The following is a 23706-nucleotide window of genomic DNA, read 5'->3' as shown; positions in this document are numbered from 1 at the left end:
TGCTGCAATTTCCTGCGGCAACTTCACAAGACTGCTGGGAAGGAGAACGAAGCAGAGCAGGAGGGGCGGGACAGGACATGGGAGGGAGATAGCTTTTCCAGGTCAGGTTATCATTCATCGACCATAAACCGCTACAGTGTAATAATTTTTCTAATAAATATATAATATTTTTTGTGCTAGTTTCTAATAAATAATAATATATATTTATTTAAAAAACTATTAAATTGTAGAGGTTTATGGTCGATGAATGATAACCTGACCTGCAAAAGCTATCTCAATGATGATTCATTGAAAGTGCAGGAGGTCTGAGACCATTTCCTCTTATCAACACAACACTCCGGTTGTATAGAAACCTGTCCAGACTGTGAGCCTAGCACAAGAGGTTTCTTCCATCTGTTTGTTAGTAGTGTTCTATGTATTCCAACACATTCATTGTTATCAAAGAAACAATTAAAGATACAAATCTAAAATCGTTCACTGAAGGCAACTGTAACTTCCTGAAGATCACTGGAAGATATGGGATCAGAATGCTGGAATGCACTGTCATTAAGGCTATGCAAAGAAGCTATGGGCTCCTTTTACAAAGCTGTAAAATGTGACAGCAAGGTAAATGCTCCGATGCTCTTAGGAATTCTATGAGCGTTGGAGCATTTACCTCGCCAGCTTGTGGTAGAAACCTCTAATGCGGTTTAGTAAAAACCAGTGTATATGCAGTATTGTGAATCTTTAAAAACGTGGCTATATAAGAAATATTATTCAGGACAGTAAAGGATCAGGAGTAGTTGTATATTTTCACTGTCTTATATATTTCTATCTGTAAAGATTATTTAAAGATGTAAATGATTAATAGAGATTAATTAATCGTAAATGATTAATGGAGATACATGCAGTATTTATCGTTGTTTGCATCTGATATTTCATTAGTATATTCTCTTTTGTACCTTGTGTGTTGTATGGTAAATTCAATTCTATTGTAAGTTGCTCATTATATAATACTCTTGTTATCCACTTTGAGCCCCTGTTGACGTTTAACCAGAATATAAATGCATAACTACATTTAAATTAAGTTAAATTCAACCTATGAGAAGAGCTAGGCCCCTGCACATTTTCACAAGAGCTCTAGTGAGTAAATCAGTGCAAATACATAGATTTAAAAAATGAAAATATTTATCATAAAGCAGTTACCTATACAAAACATACATAGTAAATGTCTTGAAAAGCAAAAAAGGATAATGCCTCTCTGAGTAACAACTTACCAAGGTATCAATCTCTTCCAGGATCTTCATGAACTGTTCAACTGTTGATTTTATTCTCTTATCTAACTTGTTAAGAGCTTCAGCCTGGAGGCTCTTGGACAAAAAGCCCTGTACAAAAGAAGTCCTCTATTTAGCTATGTACATTTATCTCTTATAATTTTCCAACAGCGTGCTTATTCAATGATGTTACTGAGAGAGTGATTCATACAATGCAGTATAAAGATAATCTTATAAGATCATCCCTAAAAAGACTCTCCCTTGAATCTTAAATTTTCATGGGCCCTCAGAGATGTCACCATTATACTCAATAGATTTCATAGTATATAGCTTTATACATCAAGTCCTCATCGGGTCTGATATTTATCAAGTGGATTTATCGACTTATCAAGTGGATTTATCGACTTAATACAGTCACCCCTTTTGGCTTAAACTTAGAACTAGAATGGCAGACATTATTATGAGGGGGATGAGTGAGGGAGTCTTGACACTTCGGGACTTTTAAAGCCAGTCTATCTTGAAGAGGTATAGTATTAAGAACGTTAAAACATTAGATTGATGGTTTGAGGTACTTCCCCGTAGTGGGCTGGCGGTTACGCCCTTGTGACATCACTAACAGCTGACTACGGGAGGTACTTATTTGCATGAAACAAACGCCGAAGGGATAAATAGCCTTGAAACCCTCCCTCCCAGGGTGAAACATGTTGGCTGATTAGTCCCTGTAAATTTGACCACAAAATCTAAAGCTAAGTATTTAAATATTTTAATATTTAAAACATCTTTGAGTAATGTTGGTTCACTTTACTAATTCTAATTGTAGCACTTGATAAACATTAGACCCGATGAGGACTTGATGTATAAAGCCATATACTATGAAATCTATTGAGTACAATGGTGACATCTCTGGGGGAACCAAAAAGTCAAATACAAAAGAGGTGTACTAATAATTAGACTATGCCAAAAATCACCTCTATAACTAGCATCTTAGAGAATAAGTGACTATACGAAGACAAGCCTCAGAGATCTTAAATTCTCAAGCAGTATACTGCTAGATTTGTTGTCAGGTCAGAATCTCAATCATTGGCTTGTAACTCGTAAATGTTGATAATATTTTTTAAGTTAATCTTTAAATTTTATAAATTATTCAAAATATCAAACAATCAAAAAACGATAGTGCATGCATTTACAAACAGCACTTATCTTTTGAGCTATATCCAACAGCACTGCAGTTAGGACCCAACGGCTTCGTCAGGGGATATACTAGAACAGTGCGGAACAGAACTTTCCCATGGCTCAATTTTGAGAAAAACACTTCTAATGTTTGGGGGGAGGGGGAGGTATATTTTACATTATTCATATTGGGGAAATAATAGAGGAATGATGGGAGGGGAGGGTGGTAATTTTATGTATTGTAAGATAAATTAGAAAGATTGTCAAGTGATGTATTGTTTTATTGTTTGTGCACTTGATGAAAGATTGAAAATGAATAAAGAATTTAAAAAAAACCCAAAAATTAACATACTGCTTGTGAAAGAGTAAGGGGGTTTCCCTCAATAATACAGCAAGAATGCCATTGGGCAGCAGGAGACATTAATAAAATCTAGAACTACAGGTCCCAGCAAGCACTGGGCTATGGAGCTGTGTTGAGTCACAGGGGCGGGACTCACAGGAGAGAGGTATTTCTATCCAGGCTGGGTTCATTCTAGGGAGGTCCCCAAGGGAGAAGGAGGAACTTTCAAGTTTTCCCTAGACATGGGCAGGAGGCACGTTTTGGGGAAACAGACCGGTGCAGTTTGGCTGAGGTAAGCCAAATTCATTCTGTTTTGTGTGAAACAAATGATAACAAATACAAATTCTCTTTATATGCAATTGTGTCTTGGCTGTATATGTGCTGACCTCTCTGGGCAAGCCATTCTAGCCAGCCAAACCAGGCTAGTCTCTCACACTGCCCATTTGGAATGCTTTCTGAGCAATTTACAAAATCCAATAAAATTTAAAGTAAGAAAGGAAATACAATATACAATAGAAAAGAAATTAAGTAGTCATTAAATCATATAAGTAAGAAAACAGCTCACTTAACAAACACACACTAATATACATACAAAAAATAACAGAATAATATGAATTAAGTAATAAAATAATGCGATAGCTAGCCTGGACCTCAGTCACTTATATATAGATGGTGTCAGTATTCTAATAGCTTCTTGTAGAAAGTAATGAGGGATTTGTCATGGGTTTGAACTGGGCAAATTTCCAATCACTGTATTAGCACTATATAATGAGGAACATCCTCTATAATAAAACCCTAAGCGTGCATGTGCACTTACAACGCCGTGATCCCTGACTCCATGATGTGTGCCTCCGTGTCAGACATGCGCAGCAGAAGGAGATAGCAGTGGTACGCTGGCTCCTTCTACTGCACATGCGGAGGCACCTTAACCATGGAGGCAGTGACCACGGGGGTGAATCCCCCCCTCCCGCCTTCACTCCATCTAACACAGGTCCCCCAGATCTGGCCGCGGCCCGCCCGGCTCCCTTACTGAAAGTATTCTTCAGTCCATTGCCGCCGCGGCTTCTCTCACAAGCTGCACCTGCGTCGGTAGCCTCCCTGACGTCAGAGAGAAGACTTCTGACACTGGCGCGGATCATGAGAGGAGCCGTGGCGGCGGCTATGAGGAAGAGAAATGCTGCTACCCTGCTGCACAGGGAAGGGGAGGGGGGAATGCTGCTGCTGCACAGGGAAGTGGGGGGGGGATGCTGCTGCTGCTGCACAGGGAAGTGGGGGGAATGCTGCTGCTGCTGCACAGGGAAGGGGGAAATGCTGCTGCTGCTCAGGGAAGGGGGGAGGGAAAGAGGGCCAGGGAGCAATCTTGGTTTGCTTTGGGGGGAAACAAAAGGGGCCATGGAGAGAGACAGAAAGACAGGCAGGCAGCGCACGAGAACGAAAGACAGACACACAGAAAGACATCGGGCATGGAGAGAGACAGACAGAAAGAAAGAAAGACAGACAGCGGGAGGGAGAGAGGGAGAGAGAGACAGAAAGAAAGGAAGAAAGAGACAGGGGCAGGGAGAGACACAGAAAGAAAGAAAGTCAGACATGTATTCTAGCACCCATTAATGTAACGGGCTTAAACACTAGTAAGAACATAAAAGTCCATCAACAAAAGCAGAATCCTGTGTTTGATTTAAGTGTTTTTACCCTAGATCTTTTAATGTAAATCGCTTAGAAATGTTTATAAGCATTTTATCAAATTTTAAATAGAACTTGGAATCCAGTCCTGGTTACAAATACCTGGTAGATCAATTTCTCATACCTCATTTTGAGAGATAAGAGACAGTTTTCCCAAGTGTTGATAGCTAATACATTTTTATGGATACATTCTCCAGGAACTTGCCTAAACAAGTTTCAAGTTTTATTATTTTTAATATACCGACCATCAACAAGTATCTAGCCAGTTTACAACGCTATGATAAAATAAAGAATTAAAATAATGCTTATAAAAGGGGGAAAGTGAACATTGAAGACGTTTTACAAAGACGTACATGAGAGTGGGGATTGAAGAAGAAAGGTGGGGGTAAAGTTACATTGTTAAAGAGAAAAAAAAACAAACTAGGGTTAAAAAGAAGAGAGAGGGAGAGGGAGAGGGATAAAACATTAGGGATTGGGTCACTTTTTAAAAGCGATTGGCAGACTTGGCAATAAGAAGTTTAGGAGCTGTGGAATGCATCTTGAAATAAAAACGTTTTTAGTTTAATCTTGAATTTATCTAGGAGATTTTCGTGGTGGAGTTGGGGAGGTAAGGCATTCCATAAAGTTGGGGCAACAACGGAGAAATTGGATTTCCTAGTGTAATAAAATTCTTTAATAGAGGGAACAGATAATAGGTTCTGATCTGCTGATCTAAGAGTCCGAGAGGGGCAGAATTTCATTGTGTAATGTTCAGATATACTGAGCAAATAAAATACATTTCAAAATTACCAAAAAAAGAAAGCACTTTGGATTTTTCTTTTTGTTTGGGAGGCTCACATATCTGAAAATACTGACTCTTTATTTCTGATTTTCAAACTCATCTAAAATGTTCACATTTTCTTCCTGTATGTGAAACATGCTGAATTTCTGTCTTTTTTTTAAAGGGTGTTCTTATATCCACAGACAGACACTTATCTTTTGTCTATAATTTTTTTTCCAACAATCTGCATGTTTAGAAACATAGAAATGGAAAATTGAAACTGACCATATAGCACATTGGCAAGTTCAACCAGACTGTGGTCCTATGACAGAGAAGAGCATATCAGACATACCTTCTGAATGCCAGTCAGCTCCTTAGTGACCTCTTCTAGCTTGTCAGCTGTCTGCTTTACAGACTTCTCCAAATCTTTCAATTTTTTTAGCTCAGCATCTTCCTCTGGACTGTTCTATATTTTAACAGAATATATATAGTAAGCACATACTTTAGAAATCAGTCAAAGTATACTGATGCAAATACTAACCACCATCACCATAACTGAATAAAGCAGGGATAGGAAAAATGACGACTATAGATTTTTTTTAGTTTAAAATCATGCTTGTTAAAATATTATTGTTTCAAAAAGTTACATCTCATTAGAAACAAGTTAAACCTAAACTTATGAGCTCAAAAGTCAAGTAAAGGCTCTGTCTCATTCACACCTATGACCTAGCAATTTGCAATACACTGAATATGATTCAGATACAAGTCTTCAAAACTTTATTTAGTTTTAAGTTACTGGTCAGCATACACATTTCTGGCAAGTGTGTTATATTTCTCTCTCTATCTCTAATGGATCTAGATTTTTATGGTTTTGTCTCACATGTATATACACATGCTGAGTTATCTACCAAACATGAGCATTCATTTCAGTATTATATCTCATGAAATTGGTTCTAATCTGTTCAGCATTGCCCAGTAATTATCAGCTCTTGCTTCTGGAAAGTTCTAGGTTTTCTGCTTCTGAGCTGATTGTTGCATGTACAAAAGATACAGGCTTGAAAGAACAGCACTCCGAGGACAAGCACGCATTATATTCTCACATGTGGGCAACGTCATCTACGGAACTCAGTGTGGACACTGCCAAGTGCACTATCACTTTAAATCTTTAGGCAGTGCCCAGACTGCACTTATGTCAGTGCCTTCTCATCCGATGTTGGCTAGTGGGATCATCAGTTCTAAGTATTCCATGGAACTGAGAAGCTGTCTTCGGTGTCTCCTCAGCACATCAAACTTTGAAGTCTTTTTTTCTGCCTTCCCGATATTTTATTTTCTTCATTTTTATTATTTTTCAGTATTTTGTTTGAGGTTGGTTAAATTCTGTCAATTTAAATATTTTTGGCCTTCAGGTCACTTCGAGGCCCTTTCTGACCCAGGGAGCGTCAAATGTTTTTCAGTATACTTTTCATTCAAGCTCCCTGGGCCATCGAGCCCTTTGACTTCACATTGGATGTTTTTCCCTCCACGTCAGAGGATGCCGAGCGGCTTCAACAAAAGTACTCAATGTAATTAGACCATTTCATGTTCTAACCCCCACAATTGGTGTGCTCAGTGTCTAGGTCCTGAACATCAGGGCATTTGCTATACACTCTGTTTGCATATGCAAAAGAGGTCACTTAATGCCTGACAAATCCAGTGTGATAAACTTTTTGGTTTGGTACCGAACACTGCAGGAGATTCAATGCCTGACGCCCAATCTGCACCAGCATCAGTATCAAAACCATGTGCACTGACACAGCATAAAAGAGTTGAACATCAGGCTCTCTAAAGAGACAAGACTCAACATCGCCTTTATCCATGCCTCATGCACTGGGGGATGCTTCACGTAAGAAAGTCAGCAAGCTTTCTTTTAGGTTTGGTATGGCATCTTCCTAGAAGCACCAAGGATCGTTCTCAATTACTGCAGATCATGTCTCCTCTCAGGTGTGTCTCAACATCGAGGTTTCCCATGTCCAGGCTGCTTCCACACCAATGTTTCTTCTGGTGAAGATGCCAACTCTCCAAGAGATCCAGGCTATGCTCAAACAAGGCTATGCTCAAACTCCTGCAGATGTAGTCTTCACAGGCTTTAAAGGTGTCTATGCCTGTCTTAGTCTAACCCAAGGATACACTGAGACATAGATTGAGGATGAGATCACTCACCCCTGCTTGACATTGAACATCGGAGTTAGCATAGACCCATTTGATGCATGCGTCGTCATCAGCAGAGTGCATCAGATTATCATCCCTTCCTTGACACAAACCCGTTTCATCTAGGAGGGAGTATTTTGAGGAGTCTGACTCAGATATCTCCAACCACTCTGATGAGGATCTGCTAGACTTGTCAGCAGAAGATTCCTATGGCATACCTTCTGATCCATTTCCTCTGCCTCAAAGGCATGTCTCCACCAGAAAGTATATCTTTTACTGGCTTTGTAAGACCACTGGGTCAAACACTATTCATTAAAATGGAGACAGAGGAATAACCTCATTCTGAGCTTTTTGAGCTTCTTGACAATGAATCACCTCCAAATGAATGTATTAAAGAGCTTTTACATAAAGTCATGAGAGATACCCTATTTAAGAACTGGGAGACCCCTCTATCAGTCCAGGTAGCTTCAAAAAACCTGATATAATCAGGCTCATATTCAGACTGCAGGAGATAGCCAGTGATCACCTGCAGTCTGTGGTGATACTGGAAATTCAATGCCAGAACTGTATCCCACCATCAGTACTGAATTTCTGGTCTATTTTTGGCCAGATAAGACAGCGAATGTCTCACCAGTCAACTGATAGTCAGCTAAGTCTCAATGGCAAAAGATATATCACCCTTTTAGGCGGTTGTCTTCAGCCATCAAACTTAGCCAGTGAGTTGCTGAATATTAGCAGTGATCTGCTAAGCCACGCAACATAGGCAGTTACCAGTCAATCCAGAGATCGGGTTCCCGACCGTCTAAATAGCGCTGAATATCATGCTCAATATATAGAATACAAAAGTGTCCAGGGTTTGAGAGAACACAACTTTAACCCTTTAATTGGCAGATGGTGAAAATGGCTGCTTTATATAACTTGATGTTAAACGAGAGCAACAGTAACAAGTAACAGGCATTTGGAGATGCAGATCGCCTATAAGAGCATAGAAGCACATGTTGATTCTGAACAACATTGCCAAATAAAGAGTTAACATCATTCTCTAGTTGGGGAATCGGCTTTAAAATATTCACACAGTTCAAGGTGTTATACTTCTGCTTCTCCAGAAAGGGAAGCCAGAACATTAGACTCCTTTGGTAAATGCATTTTCAATCATCTATGCTAACAAATAGAATCTTGGATTACTAATTCTATACTTCCATTTATTTAAAGTCTTTAATTAAACAGCTTCCAGCCTTTAAGGAGTTTTTTTCACAAGACAAATTAAAAAAATTCCAGCAGTTTTGTAGAAGGAAATTTCTGGCTAGAGGCATTTTTGATGCATTTGACATTTCTTCTTGAATATCTGCAGTAGCAACAGCAATGTACTGTTTATCTTGGCTCAGAGCCTCTGATCTTGAAACCTCAGTCCAGAATGCCTCAATGATGATCAAAGTAAAGGTAATAATCTGGAGATAAGATTGAAGATTTAGTTGATCATATTAGAAAAATACACACATACACCTTGACAACTTTGTCTAAGCCACAAACCTCTAAATCTTCTTCTTATAGAAGATATTCTGCTCCACCCAGACATGTTTACTATTATAATACGAAACGTCATTACAATTAGCCATCTTAATTATCTTCTAGCTCTGCTAATCAGGGCTTCTGTGCAAAGCAACAAAAGACGCAAAAGTCACAACCTCATTCTCAAAGTAACAGTCGTCCTTTTGACTCTCCTAGAAAGCATTGCCAACATCTCACTGAATCTACCTCCCGATCTTTCCATAGGAGGACATTTGCTCTTTTTTCTACCAACACTGGTCTCTGGTCACAACAAAGCAGCGAGTACGTCAAGTCACCACTCAAGGCTATGCCCTATGTTGGATCATAAAAACCTCCAAACCACCCACCAAGAGAGTCTCTTTTTAACTCCCTCCAGAAGACCCTCCTTCACCAAGAATTCTTGGCCCTTCTCCAGCAAAATGCAATAAAGCTTTTTCCTATGTAGGAGAGATACCAGGAGTTCTACTCAAAAGTATATCCTGATATCAAAAAGACAGAAGGCCTTTGATGCATTTTAAACCTCCGAGGCCGAAAAAAATACTTATTAAAAGATAAATTTTGCATGGTTAAGAACCCTCCTACCCCTACTGAAGAAAGAAGATTGGCTTTGTTCTCTAGATCTAAGAGGCATACACTCACATTTACATCCTTCCTGCAAACGGGAAGTACCTACACTTCTGCATAGGATTTCGGCATTTCCATTTCAAGATCTTGCCATTCGATATCGCCTCTGTTCTTCGTGTCTTCATGAAGTGCCTAGCAGTAGTAGCAGCAGCAGCCCTTTGCACATGGAGGGGTTTCACATATTGCCCTATTTAGACAACTGGTTGATCAAGACTTCATCACTGTAAACAGCTCAAATTGCCAAAAATGCAAAATTTATTCCCTCAAGCTTCTCAGGTTTTCTGTAACTACAAGTCACATCTAAACTAAACTAAACCTTAGGCTTATATACCGCATCTTCTCTAAAAACAATAGAGCTCGGCACGGTTTAGAAAAATTAGCAAAGAGATCAAATACAATATGATTTTGGAATAGTAAGGGGAGAAGTGGAATTTACAACTTTAAAAATAGTCAAGTTTTCAGATGTTTTCAAAATAGTTGGAAAGAGCCCAGATTGCGAAGTTGAACAGGAAGATTATTCAAAAATTCAGTAATTTTGAAAAGTAGAGACTTCCCTCTCAAACTGTCTCAAACCTTTCAGTTCATAGGGGCTCTCTTGGACACAATTCAGGGTTGAGCTTTTCTTCCAAAGAAGAGAGTTGACAATCTCATTCACCTGTGTTAAATAATCTCCACCTTCAAGCACACTTCCATACGCCAGATGCTGCACATGGCATTGACAGTTCACATGACCCCATTCACCTGTCTTCACTTCAGGATTCCACAGTGGACTCTATCAACCCAAAGGTCCCAGGCCATGGTACCCTTGTCTGCACGAATCCATGTGACCCCATATCTATGCCACTTTCTCCAGCAGTGGTTGGTACCACACCATCTTACTCAGGGTCTGCCTTTCCAGCCCCTTCAACATCAAAACCTTCTGACTACAGATGCTTCAATGCTGGGCTGGGAAGCTCATTTGTAAAGTCTACACACTCAGGAAAGGTGATCTTGCCAAGAACAAAGTTCCATATCAATATTCTCGAGTTACAAGTGATAGGGAATGCTCTCAAATTGTTCCACAATCGTGTACTCCAACAGGCAGTTCTCATCCATACAGACAACCAAGTTGCCATGCTATATCTAAACAAATAATGGGGAACGGGATCTCATTCCCTTTGTATTGAAGCCATCAAAATTTAGACTCAGGCAAGTACTTGTGGGATACTCCTCAGGGTGGTTTACTTAGTGAGGACAAAACAGAAAAATCCAAATAGCACCAAAAGGTTCCACAAAGAAAATGAAGCAGCAAAACAACAAAAAGATTGTGGAACAAAAGATCGGATATACTAGTTTGTAGCTTAATAAGCGTCCAAATAATTTAAAAACAATAATCATAAAAACAATCCACAAAGAGTGTAAGCAGTCACAAGTGACCCACATAATAATGTAATGTATTTCTTATATACCGCTAAACTCCGTTAGGATTCTAAGCGGTTTACAGAAAAATAGACAATAGGGTGCATTAAAATTATAAGTAAAATAGGTACTTAGAAATTCCCTTACTGTCCCGAAGGCTCACAATCGAACTAAAGTACCTGGAAAAATGACAATTAGTAGAGTAATGAAGAAATAAAATAGAGAATAGATGAGAAAAATAAGAAAATAAACATTCTAATAAGATTACAATGATCTAAAGGACTTTGAAAGGTTGAAAAAAGAGGGGAGATAAGAATAGATGCAGAGGGAGAACCGTTGAAGCAATAGAATTCTGGAGAAATTTAAATGAAATTTGATAATAGAAATCAGCCTTACAAATGGTCTCTCAGCACAACCATATTGCATCCGATTTTTGTTCAGTGGGGAACACTGAACATAGATCTCTTTGCTTCTCCTCAGAACAACAAACTTCCACAATTCTGTTCCAGACTCTGCATACAACCACATGGCTTCAGATGCCTTTCTTCTCTATTGGGGAAGCAGTTTCCAGTACACATTTCATTCGATTCCTCTCACAGGGAAAACTCTACTCAAACTTCACCAAGATCAGAACACCATGATCCTAATAGCAGCTTTATGGCCACACCAGGTCTGGTTTCCACTTTTCTTACAGTTCTCATCCAAGAAGCCATGGAAATTGCAACTATTTTCAACATTAGTCATTCTGAATGAGGGGCCCTCCTTTACCCCAACCCCCGCTTGTAAGCACTAACCGCATGGTTTCTTTCTCTTAAAAGATAAAATGTCGACTTTTGGCTGCAGTATCTGCTATCTTGGAAGTATCTAAGAAACATTCCACTCGGCATTGTTACTGCTTTAAGTGATATGCCTTGCATTCCCTAGAACCCATTACCTATCCTCTTCCATCAATACTAGGCTACCTTCTAGATCTCTCTAATGTTGTTCTAAAAACCAACTCAAAGTTCATCTCAGTGCTATCAGTGTGTTCCACTCATATCTAAACAAACAAAAAAAAAATAAACCAAACTTCTCTCTATTCATCCTTTACTAGTCCATTTCATGAAAGGCCTCTTTCATACAAAACCACCTATCAAGCCTCCACCTGTTGCTTGGGATATCAATATGGTTCTTTCTGTTCTCATAAAGCCTCCCTTTGAGCTACTTTTATCTTGCGCTCTGAAACTTCTCACTTTGAAAGTCATTTTCCTTACTGCCCTCACGTCTGAAAGCCATGCGAGTAAACTTCAAGCCCTTGTCTTAGATTCTCCATATACAAAATTCTATCATGACAGTGAAGTTCTCTGAACACATCGCAAATTCCTCCCTAAAGAAGTCTCAGAATTCTACCTTAACCAATCCATAGTTTTGCCTGTGTTTTTTCCAAAACCACATTACCATCCTGGAGAATCAGCCCTTCACACCTTAGACTGCAAGCATGCTCTGGCTTACTATATGGTTCGGACTAAGCCACTTAGGAAGCCCTCCCAGGTCTTTGTAGTATTTGACCTTAAAAGACTAAGATTGCTGTTTCTAAGAGAACCATCTCCATTTGGCTAGAGAATTTTATCTCCTTTATAAATTCTCAGGCTGGGCTGATGCTGCAAAACCAGGTGTCAGCCCACAAAGTAAATGGAGTACCTGCCGGTATGAATCTCTTGAAGGGGCCAATAACCATAACCTTGAGCCCCACCAATCTCTGAAGAGTCTGTCAAAATGCCTGCTTCTTCCAAAGAGACTGACAGGGAAGAGAGAAAAAGATCTGGCAAGGGGTGGTCAAACTCGTGAGCATACCCATCTTGAATCACTTCCAGGATTCACTGATCTGATGTTATCTCGGTCCACCCCCAGTAAAACTGCTGTAACCAGGCTCCCTCTTGAACCGGGGGAAGGATCCAAACACAGTCACTGTGTGTGCCATGCCCCCCTCCCCCCCCCCCGGAAGCTCTCCAAAAGGAATGGATAATGCTGGGAAAACCGACCCCTGGGAGGAAGAACCAACAGCAGAAACCCTACCTGGACGATACCAATGAAACTCACGAAGATGACCTCAGTCCAATACTCCTCTATCAGACTGCCGAGTCCTGTCCTCTGACAACCAAGGGACCTTGGAATCACCTAAACTCTGCACCAGCTTGTCCAAGTCCTCTCCAAAGAGAAAAGAGCCCTTAAAGGGAAATTTGCTGAGCTTGGATTTGGATACCGAGTCTGCCAACCAACCACGGAGCCACAAAGTACGTCTAGTAGCCACCCCTAAGGCCATAGACTTAGCCGAAGCCTGCAATAAATTGTACATGGCACCCAAAAGATAAGAATAGCAGAGATCAATCTTAGCAACCGCCTGATCTACCACAGGCCAGTTGTTGGACTCCCTATCCAACACATGCTCGACCCACTTGAAGCATTCCATGGCCACCAGACCACCACAAATCACCGCCTGGACCACCAAGGCAGCTACATCAAAACTCTACTTAAAAAGAGATTCCATATTCCAGTCCTGGAGGTCCCTCAGGGCCAAGCCTCCTTCTACCAGAACCATATGCTGCTTTGCAATGGCTGAAACCACTGCATCCACAACTGGAGGACATAAAGAGTCCCTGTTGGAATCAGGAATAGGATAAAGCCAAGACATAGACCACACCAGCTGAAAAGGTGCATCCGGGGTCTTCTACTGCACGTGCATGATAACCTGTATAACCTGATGCATAAGAAAAGAACAGGAGGCCATCCGAATCCCTTGAAAAAGTGGATCCACCACCTGAGGGACCTCTTTAGACTGTTCTTCAAAACGCAAAACAGATGACACTTGAAGGATGAGCTCCTACAGCTCTTCCCGGTGAAAAACACGCACAACCGAAATGTCTTCCCCCTCCCTCCATGAGCGGCTCCAACACCTGTGACCTGTGTCATCTGCCCCCGCCCCCACCCCAAGGGTCCTACAGATTCCCGGAGAGATCCAAGTCCTCATCTGGTGACACATCATCATCCAGAAACACATATCCTCCAATGAGAGGAAAAAGATCCCCTAGCTGAAGCTGAGACCACCAGGGCGGTCAAAGGACCATCAGTTGCATGTAGGCAGTATCCTTCTACATAGCCAGCACAAAATCCGGGGAAACACCACTGGCAGAAAAGAATCACACTCAACCGTAGAGGAAAGGGCCTGCCTGACCTGCTCCTGCCTTTCCAATTTAGGCAGGAGCTCAGTAGAAGATGCAGCCAAAATGGCTGAGCATCCATCCTTCTGTACTGGTCTGGAGGGATGCTAAAGAAATACTTTTTTAAAGAAAGGGTAGAAGATGTGTGGAATAGTCTCCGAGTAGAGGTGGTGGACTGTATGAATTCAAGAGTATGGGACAGGCCCGTGCGATCTCTTAGGGAGATGAGGAGATAGAGGATGCTGGGAAGGGCAGACTGGATGGGCCATTTGGCCTTTATCTGCCATCAAGTCTCTGTTTCTATGACACTGGTGGTATAAGCCTAAATAAAAAGGAGAATGTGACAGAGACATAGATTGATGGATAGATGCCACTAGCACAGTGTAGAGAGATATTTGTTGACTCTCCTTCTGCAGTTTTATACTCATTGCCTTACAAATTATATAAAGTTAGTGACTGCCGCTGGCAGGGAAGTCAGGCATATAAGTTTTACAAACAAAACATACTTATGCTGGTGGGCATATAGGCGATTCACACTACATTCATTCTAAAGAGCATCTAAAATACATTTGTACTGAGAAAACATTAAAGTGATTTGAGTACTGATGTCCAGATAATCCCACTTAACATTTTATTCCAATTGGAATACACACCATTAGATAAGCCGAATTGGTGCCTTGACATCTTCCAATTTTCTAACAACTGTCATCCCTAAACCCCAATATCTTATAGGAAACACAAAATACAGTTTCTGCAAAACCCATATAAACTAGCAATCATATTTCCCATATCAGGCTCTTTGAAAAACAGCAAGATTATCAGGGGCACCAGATCCTGCAAAACTCAAAACAGATTCTTATCTTATGCAATCACCTTTTTTTTAGAACAACCTCTCCCTGGAATTGGGCTATAGAGACCACAGTATTCTGATTCTTACCGAGATCCCCTGCACATGCCCAAGAAAACCTACTTTGCTTAAAATGGTTAAAAATCAGCAGTTACCCTTTTTCCAATTAGCATGACTCTACAGCCGTTTTTAATTCCAAGCACTGACAAGGGTTGCTCCATCTCCTTTAGAGATTTGCCTGAAAATAAAAACAAGTAGGCAGTTATGAGGACTGTTCAAGAAATTGAAAAAATATAGCTAAAGGAAAAAATAGTCTGCTATTGAGAAAGACATGGGGGAAGCCACTGCATACCCTAGGATCAGTAGATAGAATCTTGCTCCTATTTGGGATTCTGTCAGGTACTTGGGCTACTGTTGGAAAAACAGGATACTGGGCTACATGGACCACTGGTCTGACCCAGTAAAGCTATTCTTATGTTTTTAACTTCTTATCCAACCTTGTGGCAATGGTGACATTTCCTCCAATTCAGAGTATTCAGAAGACAGCCAACACCTAGTCCATAGATTCCCAACGCCAGCCCTTGTGACCTCCCAAATGACTAGTTTTTAAGGATAACTAAACAGGCAAAACTATTCCATGAGGAGGGTAATTTTAAAACATGGAGAGAAAAGGGATTTTGGATTTAGCTCATATCCTTTTTTTTGTGGCTCAAGATGAGTACTGTAAGTATTTTCCTGTCTCCAGAGGGCTTACAATATAAGCTTGTAAGCCCTCTGGAGACTCGAGGCAATGAAGAGTTAAGTAACAAACCCAGTGAAATTTGCACCAGACTTCCCTGGTTCTCAGCCTGACACTAAGCATTAGGCAGCTGCTGTATGTTGCCAAGTTTGAGAGGACAAGGAGGAATCTATTTCTAACCTATATTAAAAGGCACATAAGCACCTGTGTCTTAAGAAAACACTAGGAGTAAACTGACAGTCATCAGAGCTAGACTGAAGCCACAAATATTTATGCCTACTCAGGAGTGGGTGTAAATGCTCATGTGTAAATCACAGCTCAGGCACTGCACCCAAATTTGTGCTAGCATGTCTATACCAAGCTGCACAAAAATATAAGCCTTCTTAGCACCATGTACACTTTTACCCATACAACCCTCTATCATTTTACAAAAACCTTTTACACATGGAAAATAAAAAATGTTTATATAATTACTTTCCAAAATGCATGTAAAAACAGTTGATGCACATTCATTATAAACAGAATGAAAACCCAACCTATCCAAGGGCCATGAGGATCAGAATTGAGTACCTTGGATTCAGAGTTCAAACCTAGTTTGTTGTACTGGGGGGGGGGGGAGTGTTCAATAATTTATCTACCTGAGTATGAAAAAGTAGCAAGTGTTGAAACAAACCTGTGCATATTGTGACATGTCTCCAGGTTACTCATGCACAACTGCAACTCAGCGTGAGTCTAACATTCCAAAAGACAGGATGTCAGGAGAGTCCTCGTGTGAATCAAGTGTGAAAATCAAGTAAGAAACTGCTAGATTTGGAGCACCGTTCAGCAATAACATTTCTCACAAAAGAAGGGAAAAAAAACAAAGGAGATCCATGAGCATATGACTATAATTTATGTCGAGTCTGCCCCATCATCCTACAAAGTAAAATTTTGGAGTAAGCAGTTTAAGTAGGGTAGAGAGTCCATTGAAGATGACCTTTACACTGGAGTTTGTGGAAGCAACTTCCACAGAAATGTACAAGAAATTTGACAGACAAATTAAGGTTTCCCGAACAGCTGAAGAAATGGCCATCTCGGCAGGTACAGTTTGGAAAATAATTCATAAAAAGTTGGGCATGTCCAAGGTTAGCGCCAAGATAGGTTCCAAGAATGTCGACGCCATGTCAGTATGCCATGTGCTCCAGTGCTGTCAAGAGAACTTGAGCATGCTCTGTGAAGACCAAGTGAATTTTTTTCATCATTTGGTGACTAGAGATGAGACTTGGGTCTATCACAGAGATCCTGAGTCCAAAATGGAGTGAATGCAGTGGAAGAACAAGTCATCTGCCACCCCAAAAAAGACAAAAAAATCTGCAGGCAAATTCATGGCAATTGTTTTCTGGGATGATAAAGGACTTTTGCTTCTGGAGTTCATGCTACATAAGACAACTATAACCGGGGAGAGTTGTCTTGGACAATGATAGCTTTGCGGGAGTCAATCAAGGAGAAAAAATGAGGAAAACTCACAGCAGGCTTGCTGCTTCTTCATGACAATGCGCCGATGCACATCTCACAACAATCACAGGCTGCCATCCAAGAATGTGGGTTTCAGCATATGAACCATCCACCCTACAGTCCTGACCCAATTCCCTCGGATTATTTCCTGTTCCAAGTTTGAAAAAATCTCTGTGGAAAGCGGTTTTCAAGTGATATAGATGTCAAGGAAGGTGCAACATCCTGGTTTGAAGGTGAAACAAGAATTCTTTCCAAAGGGATTAAAGTCATTGCAGGAAAAGTGGATGAAGTGTATGGAGCTATCAGGGGACTATATTGAAAAAATTTAAAAAAAAAATTTTTTTTGAAAACTTTTCTTTCCTACTGAGGTAGATAAATTATTGAATGTTACAACTGCAAAGCAACTTCTGAACCAGTTAGGTTACCACCTATCCTTGCGTGCGAGGCACTGAACAGAAGGAAAGCAAACTGTAATTGCAGGATGCATGCCATTTCATATCGAACACAAATGAACAGGCAACTGTTAAGTTATCCTTTCAAATACTACTAAGGTAGCAGATCTATTTTAAAATCACAGAAAGTATTTTTTCACTTGGTGATCAAGCTGGAATTTGTTGCTGGTGGATGTGAAAAGGCGGTTAGTTTTAAAAGGGATGAACAAGACCCTAGAGGAAAAGTCAACAGAACAATATCAGCTAGATATTGGAAACAGTTACTGCTTATTCCTGGGTGTGAGCAACAATAAATAGATCTACCCTTTGGGACCCTGTGAGTATGTACCAATAACTCAAGCTAGCAACTGTCAAACGATATAATGACTCCAGTATCTGCATCTCTTTTTAAGGTTTACTTGATTGCATTTTGCCTTCGCATTTCTGGTAAATAACTCGAGTAAAAAGACTAAAAATGAAATTGTCTCCGAGCACAATGGAAGCCAGTCATCAACAAACACGCTACACGGGAGTGTGTGGTGCAGTGGTTAGAGCCACAGCCTCAGCACCCCAAGGTTATAGGTTCAAATCTCACACTATTGCTTGTGACCCTGGACAAGTCATTTAATCCCCCATTGCCCCAGGTACATTAGAGAGAGTGTGAGCACACCGGGACAGATAGGGAAAAATACTAAGTACCTAAATGTAAACCACTTAAGCTATAAGTGGTATATAAATACTTAAATAAATAAAACACTGGAATCACCTTTATATATCAGCTTCTGAAATGACACTGGGACTCCAGTGACTTGTTCAACGACCAGGGCCATATCCTGCAGAGTAGGTTCAACATTTTCTCCCTGCACAGGAATCTGAATTTTATGTTTTTCACTGCCTGCATGGAAAAGAAAAGAATAATTAGCTTCTAAAGCAGTGGTCTTCGTTAATTTTTAAGGTGGGGCTCCTTTGGATTCTAATAAGCTGAAGGAGAGCTACCAAATATCTTCCCAATGTGGGGCTACAATACTATTGACCAGTATGTGTCAATGACATCCATCCCTGCCAGTCTACCTTCAAACTTCATTGGAGGAGGATATCCTCAAGGATGTGAGCATTTCCAAATGCATTCTCTTTTGTCTATTGAGAAATACATTGTCCTTCAAGCATGCAGTTCTTCCCACTATCCACTTTCCCCTTTTTTGTCTGGAGCTTGGACAGAGAGGCAGAGTAGCAGTAAAAAAAAAAAAAACAGATGCCACTGGATCTTACAATGAAGAATACAGTCCTAAAGGGAACTTCAGAAGCACACAGCAAGGTTATAGAAGAGTTTCCCTGCCATCTGGGAAAAGTGTGTATGAAGCTTAACCACTGGCCAGCACTCAAGAGACATGCTTGTAACAAATACTTGACAAGAGCTGCCTATTATGCATGTCTTCCTTATTACATCACATAAAAGTTGAGCCTGGCTAGTACATGGCTTGGGACCACCGAGCTAGATAAGTGCTGAAGAATGGAAAATCTCTATTATATTGAAAGAAATAGGTTACAGGCACCATAGCGGAGTTACAATTGTCTAAATCCTGACAGAAAGGGTTAGAAAGAGGACATCCTCTATAATAAAACCCTAAGCGCGCATGCGCACTTAGGGTTTTGTGATCTGTGACAGAGTGCTGTATCCTTCTGTGGCCGCATTCTATTTACAGCGTATGGCGGCTTGAGGAGCGCGTGCGGCGGCTTGCGATGGCTGTAGGCGGTGCAGGCAATTGAGCGGCGGTTTCACTGCTGATAGCTGGCGCCCAGAGGAATGGCTGGAGGGTGTTGTGAGGTGTCCCATGCTGGTAAACATTCTCAAATGCTCAGGGAAGTGGAGGGGGAGCAGGGAAGAGGTGCTGCTGGACAGGGGGGGGAGGTAAAAGGAAGGGAGAAGGACTACTCCTGGACAGGGGGAGCAGGGAAAAGGTGCTGCTGGACAGGGGGGGGGAGGTAAAAGGAAGGGAGAAGGCCTACTGCTGGACAGGGGGAGCAGAGAAGAGGTGCTTCTGGATATGGGAGAGGTAAAAGGAAGGGAGAAGGGCTGCTGATGGACAGGGGGAGCAGGCAAGGGGTGGTGGTGGACAGCCGAGGAAAGAGAGAGACAGAAAAAGAAAGCGGCCAAGGAAAGAGAGAGAAAGAAAGAAAGACAGACAAACACACATTTATTCTAGCACCCGTTAATGTAATGGGCTTAAAAACTAGTAAACAATAAAGCTTTGAGGAAGAAAAGGGAAGGGAAGATTAGATTCTTACCTCAATAATCTTCTTTCTAGTAGAAGGATACAGTAGGCTTGACAAGTGGCTTTCTTTCCTTCACTCCCAAGGTTTGCAGAAGGTATCATCTACATTTTTCAACTCCACCTCCCTGTGTCACTGGGCAGTGCCTCAGTTCCTTAATTCGTACCCAACCAGCTACCACTTAACACAACAATCTTGTGACCACTATCTCAGGTCAGAAAACTTTTTAAAAGCATTTCTGTACCAAGACAGGGAGAAAACACTTTTAAAGTAACTGAAATAGAAAATGTAAAAGTTAATTTCTAAACTGTCTACTGCAACTCCAGGGACATAACAATGAGCCAACAATGAACTACTTGAGATTGTAACTATGACCTATGTCACTGGGCAGACATGTAAGTCGCAAACGCAAGAATCTGTCAATGTTATAAGCGTCTGTGTGCCTAAGGATACAACCGCCCAGACAAGCTTCATTCTTTAACGGGACTGGACCATGAAAACTAACAGCAAGTAATTTTAGTTTTTGTGCAATAGTTATCCTAACTTGAACAACAAAGCAATCAAAGCTTTGTTACCATTTGGATCTTCTTATCTTTGCGAACTTGGATTTTCAGCTCTGACAGAAATAAAATTTAAAAAATGAGAACGACTGCAGATGGTAGATGACGAAATGTGTGCATACTTGTTGACTATCGAGCTGTATTTTGAGTTAATTTGTACTCAAAAACAAGCACATCCATCGCATTGATTTGCAATTCTATTCTATCTACGGTACTTTAGTTTCACCGTTGTCACAATTACCCATGCATAGCTTAAAGAACTTTCAATAAATAGCTCTCAAATTTAATTTTTTGTTGGTTTCGTAATATTATAATTTCAATTATAACATGCCGCAAAAAACATTTGTTCAGTTTAGTGTGCTAAAAAATGTTTGAGACACACTAGTTTAGGGGGTCATTTTAGAAGGGCTATTTGTGTTTTCAGACATGTATTCACTGGCACTTAAACATTTATTAACCATACCTTTGTCATGTCCAGACCATGCCCCCTTGTCATTTGCGCACACTTGTGTTTGAGATATGCATATCCCACCTTTGAAAAATGGGGACTTAAACATTTATCTTGCAAAAATGTATAGTCCTTCTGTGAAATTGGGAATTAACAAAGATGTTCTAAAAAGACTGATGTTGAGAGTTATACCTGCTACCAAGCAAATTTAAAGGGGCATTTTCGATAAGTCATCCAAGTCTGAATTGGGACATTTTGTTCATTATGTCCAAAAAAGTCCATCTTAGAGCCATTTTTGAAACATAGAAACAATGGCAGCTAAAGGCCAAATGGCCCATCCGCAGTAACCATTATCTCTTCCTCTCTCTGAGATCCCATGTGCCTATCTCACGCTTTACTGAATTCAGACACAGTCTCTGTCTCCACCATTTCCACCACCTCTTCCGGGAGACTGTTCCACTTATTGACCACCCTTTCAGTAAAGAAGTATTTCTTTAGATTACTCCGGAACCTATCACTTCTTAACTTCATCCTATGCCCTCTCAGAGCTTCCTTTCAAATGAATGAGACTCAACTCTTGCTCATTTACGCCACGTAGGTATTTAAACGTCTCTATCATATCTCTCCTCTCCCACCTTTTCTCCAAAATATATATATTGAGATCTTCAAGTCTGTCCCCATAAGCCTTATGACGAAGACCATGCACCATTTTGGTAGCCTTCCACTAGACCGACGCCATCCTTTTTTTATATTTTTTTTGAAAGTGAGGTCTCCAGAATTGCACACAATATTCTTAGAACCCCTCCCCCATTTTACAAAAACATAGCATGGTTTTTAGCACCAGCCATGGCGGTAACAGCTCCGATGCTCATAGAATTTCTAAGAGCGTCAGAGCTGTCATTGCCGAGACCGGAGCTAAAAACTGAACTTTGGTTTTGTAAAAAAAAAAAAAAAAAAGGGGGGGGGGGGTAAAATGAGGTTTCACTAGAGTCTTACACAGGGACATCAATACCTCCTTTTCCCTACTGACCATACCTTTCCCTATATACCCTAACATCCTACTAGCTTTCACCATCATCTTTTCAACCTGTTTGGCTACCTTACTATCATCACATACAATCACATTCAAGTCCTGCTCTTCTGTCATGCACATAAGTTCTTCACCCCCTAAACTGTACTGTTCCCCCAAATGCATAATCTTGCATTTCTTAGCATTAAATTTTAGATGCCAAATTTCAGACCATTCTTCAAGCTTTGCTAGGTCTTTCTTCATTTTATTCACACCATCCAGGGTATCTACATGGGTTTCCCTTCGAAAATGGCTCAAAGATTGGAGAAAACCATTTTTGCACAGCAAAAGCCAAACTAAAACGTCCAACTTATAAACTGTCTGGCATCATTTTGTGATAAATGGCCACACAGACGTCCCTGCAGATCAGAGGGGAAGTCTGGTAGTCGGTGCAATGAACTTTAAACAATGGCACCAGGCACAATTCTCACCATAACGCATTTGTATTGTGAGCTCTCCAGGAACAAAATAAAACCTACTGTACACTATTACAATCACCATCCACCTTGCAGGTGCAGCAGGAAATTTTGTGGTTTCGGAGGGCTCACGATTTCCATCACAAATGTACTAGGTAGAGTGGGATTTGGATCTGGATCCTATTGTTCACAGTCTACTGCACCGACAAAGAGGCTACTCCTGGGATCCGCCTGCTGCTTTGTTGTGCTTAGAATTGTATTTTCCTTTTAAATTGTACTTTTCACTGTATGACTAGTTACTATTTGTTGAAATCCACCTAGAACCAACCACTTTTGATTAGGCGGTATCTAAAAAATAAAATTATTATTATGCCCATAATATCTGCAGCTGTCATACAGCCTGGATTCCCCTTTCAGTTTCACTTATTATGGGTGTGGGAAGGGGGCATCATCCACTGAAGGATTAAGGAAGGGGTCAAACCTGAATCCCTCCAGTGTTCAACTGGTCAAATCAGTGTATCTTTTTGTAACTTGAAACAGGTCTTGATAAACAAGCTCTTTTTTGCCTTGGATGCTGACAGATGTCCTAATTTTGGGCCCATCCTAGCTTTGCCCATAACATTCCCCCCTTACTGTTTGGACGAACTGCAGTGAAAAACATTTGAAAAATCACAATTTAAATATTTGTGGCAGATAGACATCTCAGAATGGCCAAAAACACATTCTTGTGCTTCAGAAACAAGCACCTTAACAGTTTTGCAAACTACTCTTATTGAGCAGATTTCCACTGGAGAGATTAGAGGTTGCCTCCATGATTCACCAGTGGATTGGGGGAGTTTTGTCCCCTGTCCCAAAAGCCAAAACTACCTAATCTAATCCAATCTGAGATTTAGGAGTTGTTATGCCTAAAAAGGTTCAAGGTGACTTATAGTGCAATTTAAGGACATACAATTTAGTACAGTGCAAGTGTATATTGAACTGTTTGAGATTCTATGAGGTAAAGCTTGTATTACAGTGCAACTTAGAGGAATAATTTGGTAAGAAAAGTATATTACATAAACATTTGGGGAGGGGGGTGAATTACAGCGAAATGAGCTAAAACAGTTTGGTGAATGATATTATGAAGTAGATAAGAGTCAGTTCTAGTGATTGTCTGGTAGCTGGTTGTGTATGTGATGCCACAGTGTCGATAAGGTGATGTGTGGATATACGGGTCAGTTTCCTTGGGTGTATTTTGTGTTGAAATCTAGCTCACCTCTGATGGTTGTTGGGTC

At 40.6% G+C, this 23706-nt stretch overlaps 1 protein-coding gene across 2 annotated transcripts in view; it reads right to left on the bottom strand.

Moving 5' to 3' along the window:
- BAG1 (BAG cochaperone 1) overlaps positions 1-23706 on the bottom strand; it is a 41752-nt gene that overhangs the window by 16830 nt on the left and 1216 nt on the right. For both annotated transcript variants that reach the window (XM_033930643.1, XM_033930644.1), the window contains exons 2-5: positions 18435-18563; positions 15160-15242; positions 5556-5669; positions 1257-1364 (exon numbers count right to left, since the gene is read on the bottom strand). In XM_033930643.1, the coding sequence (XP_033786534.1) occupies positions 1257-1364; positions 5556-5669; positions 15160-15242; positions 18435-18563 (434 nt within the window). The remainder of the gene's footprint in view (positions 1-1256; positions 1365-5555; positions 5670-15159; positions 15243-18434; positions 18564-23706) is intronic.

This window comes from Geotrypetes seraphini, chromosome 2, assembly GCF_902459505.1.
Source record: "Geotrypetes seraphini chromosome 2, aGeoSer1.1, whole genome shotgun sequence".
In the NCBI taxonomy this organism is placed as follows: domain Eukaryota; kingdom Metazoa; phylum Chordata; class Amphibia; order Gymnophiona; family Dermophiidae; genus Geotrypetes; species Geotrypetes seraphini.
Note: the sequence above shows the minus strand (reverse complement) of the source record. Positions and strands in the feature narration are given on the sequence as shown.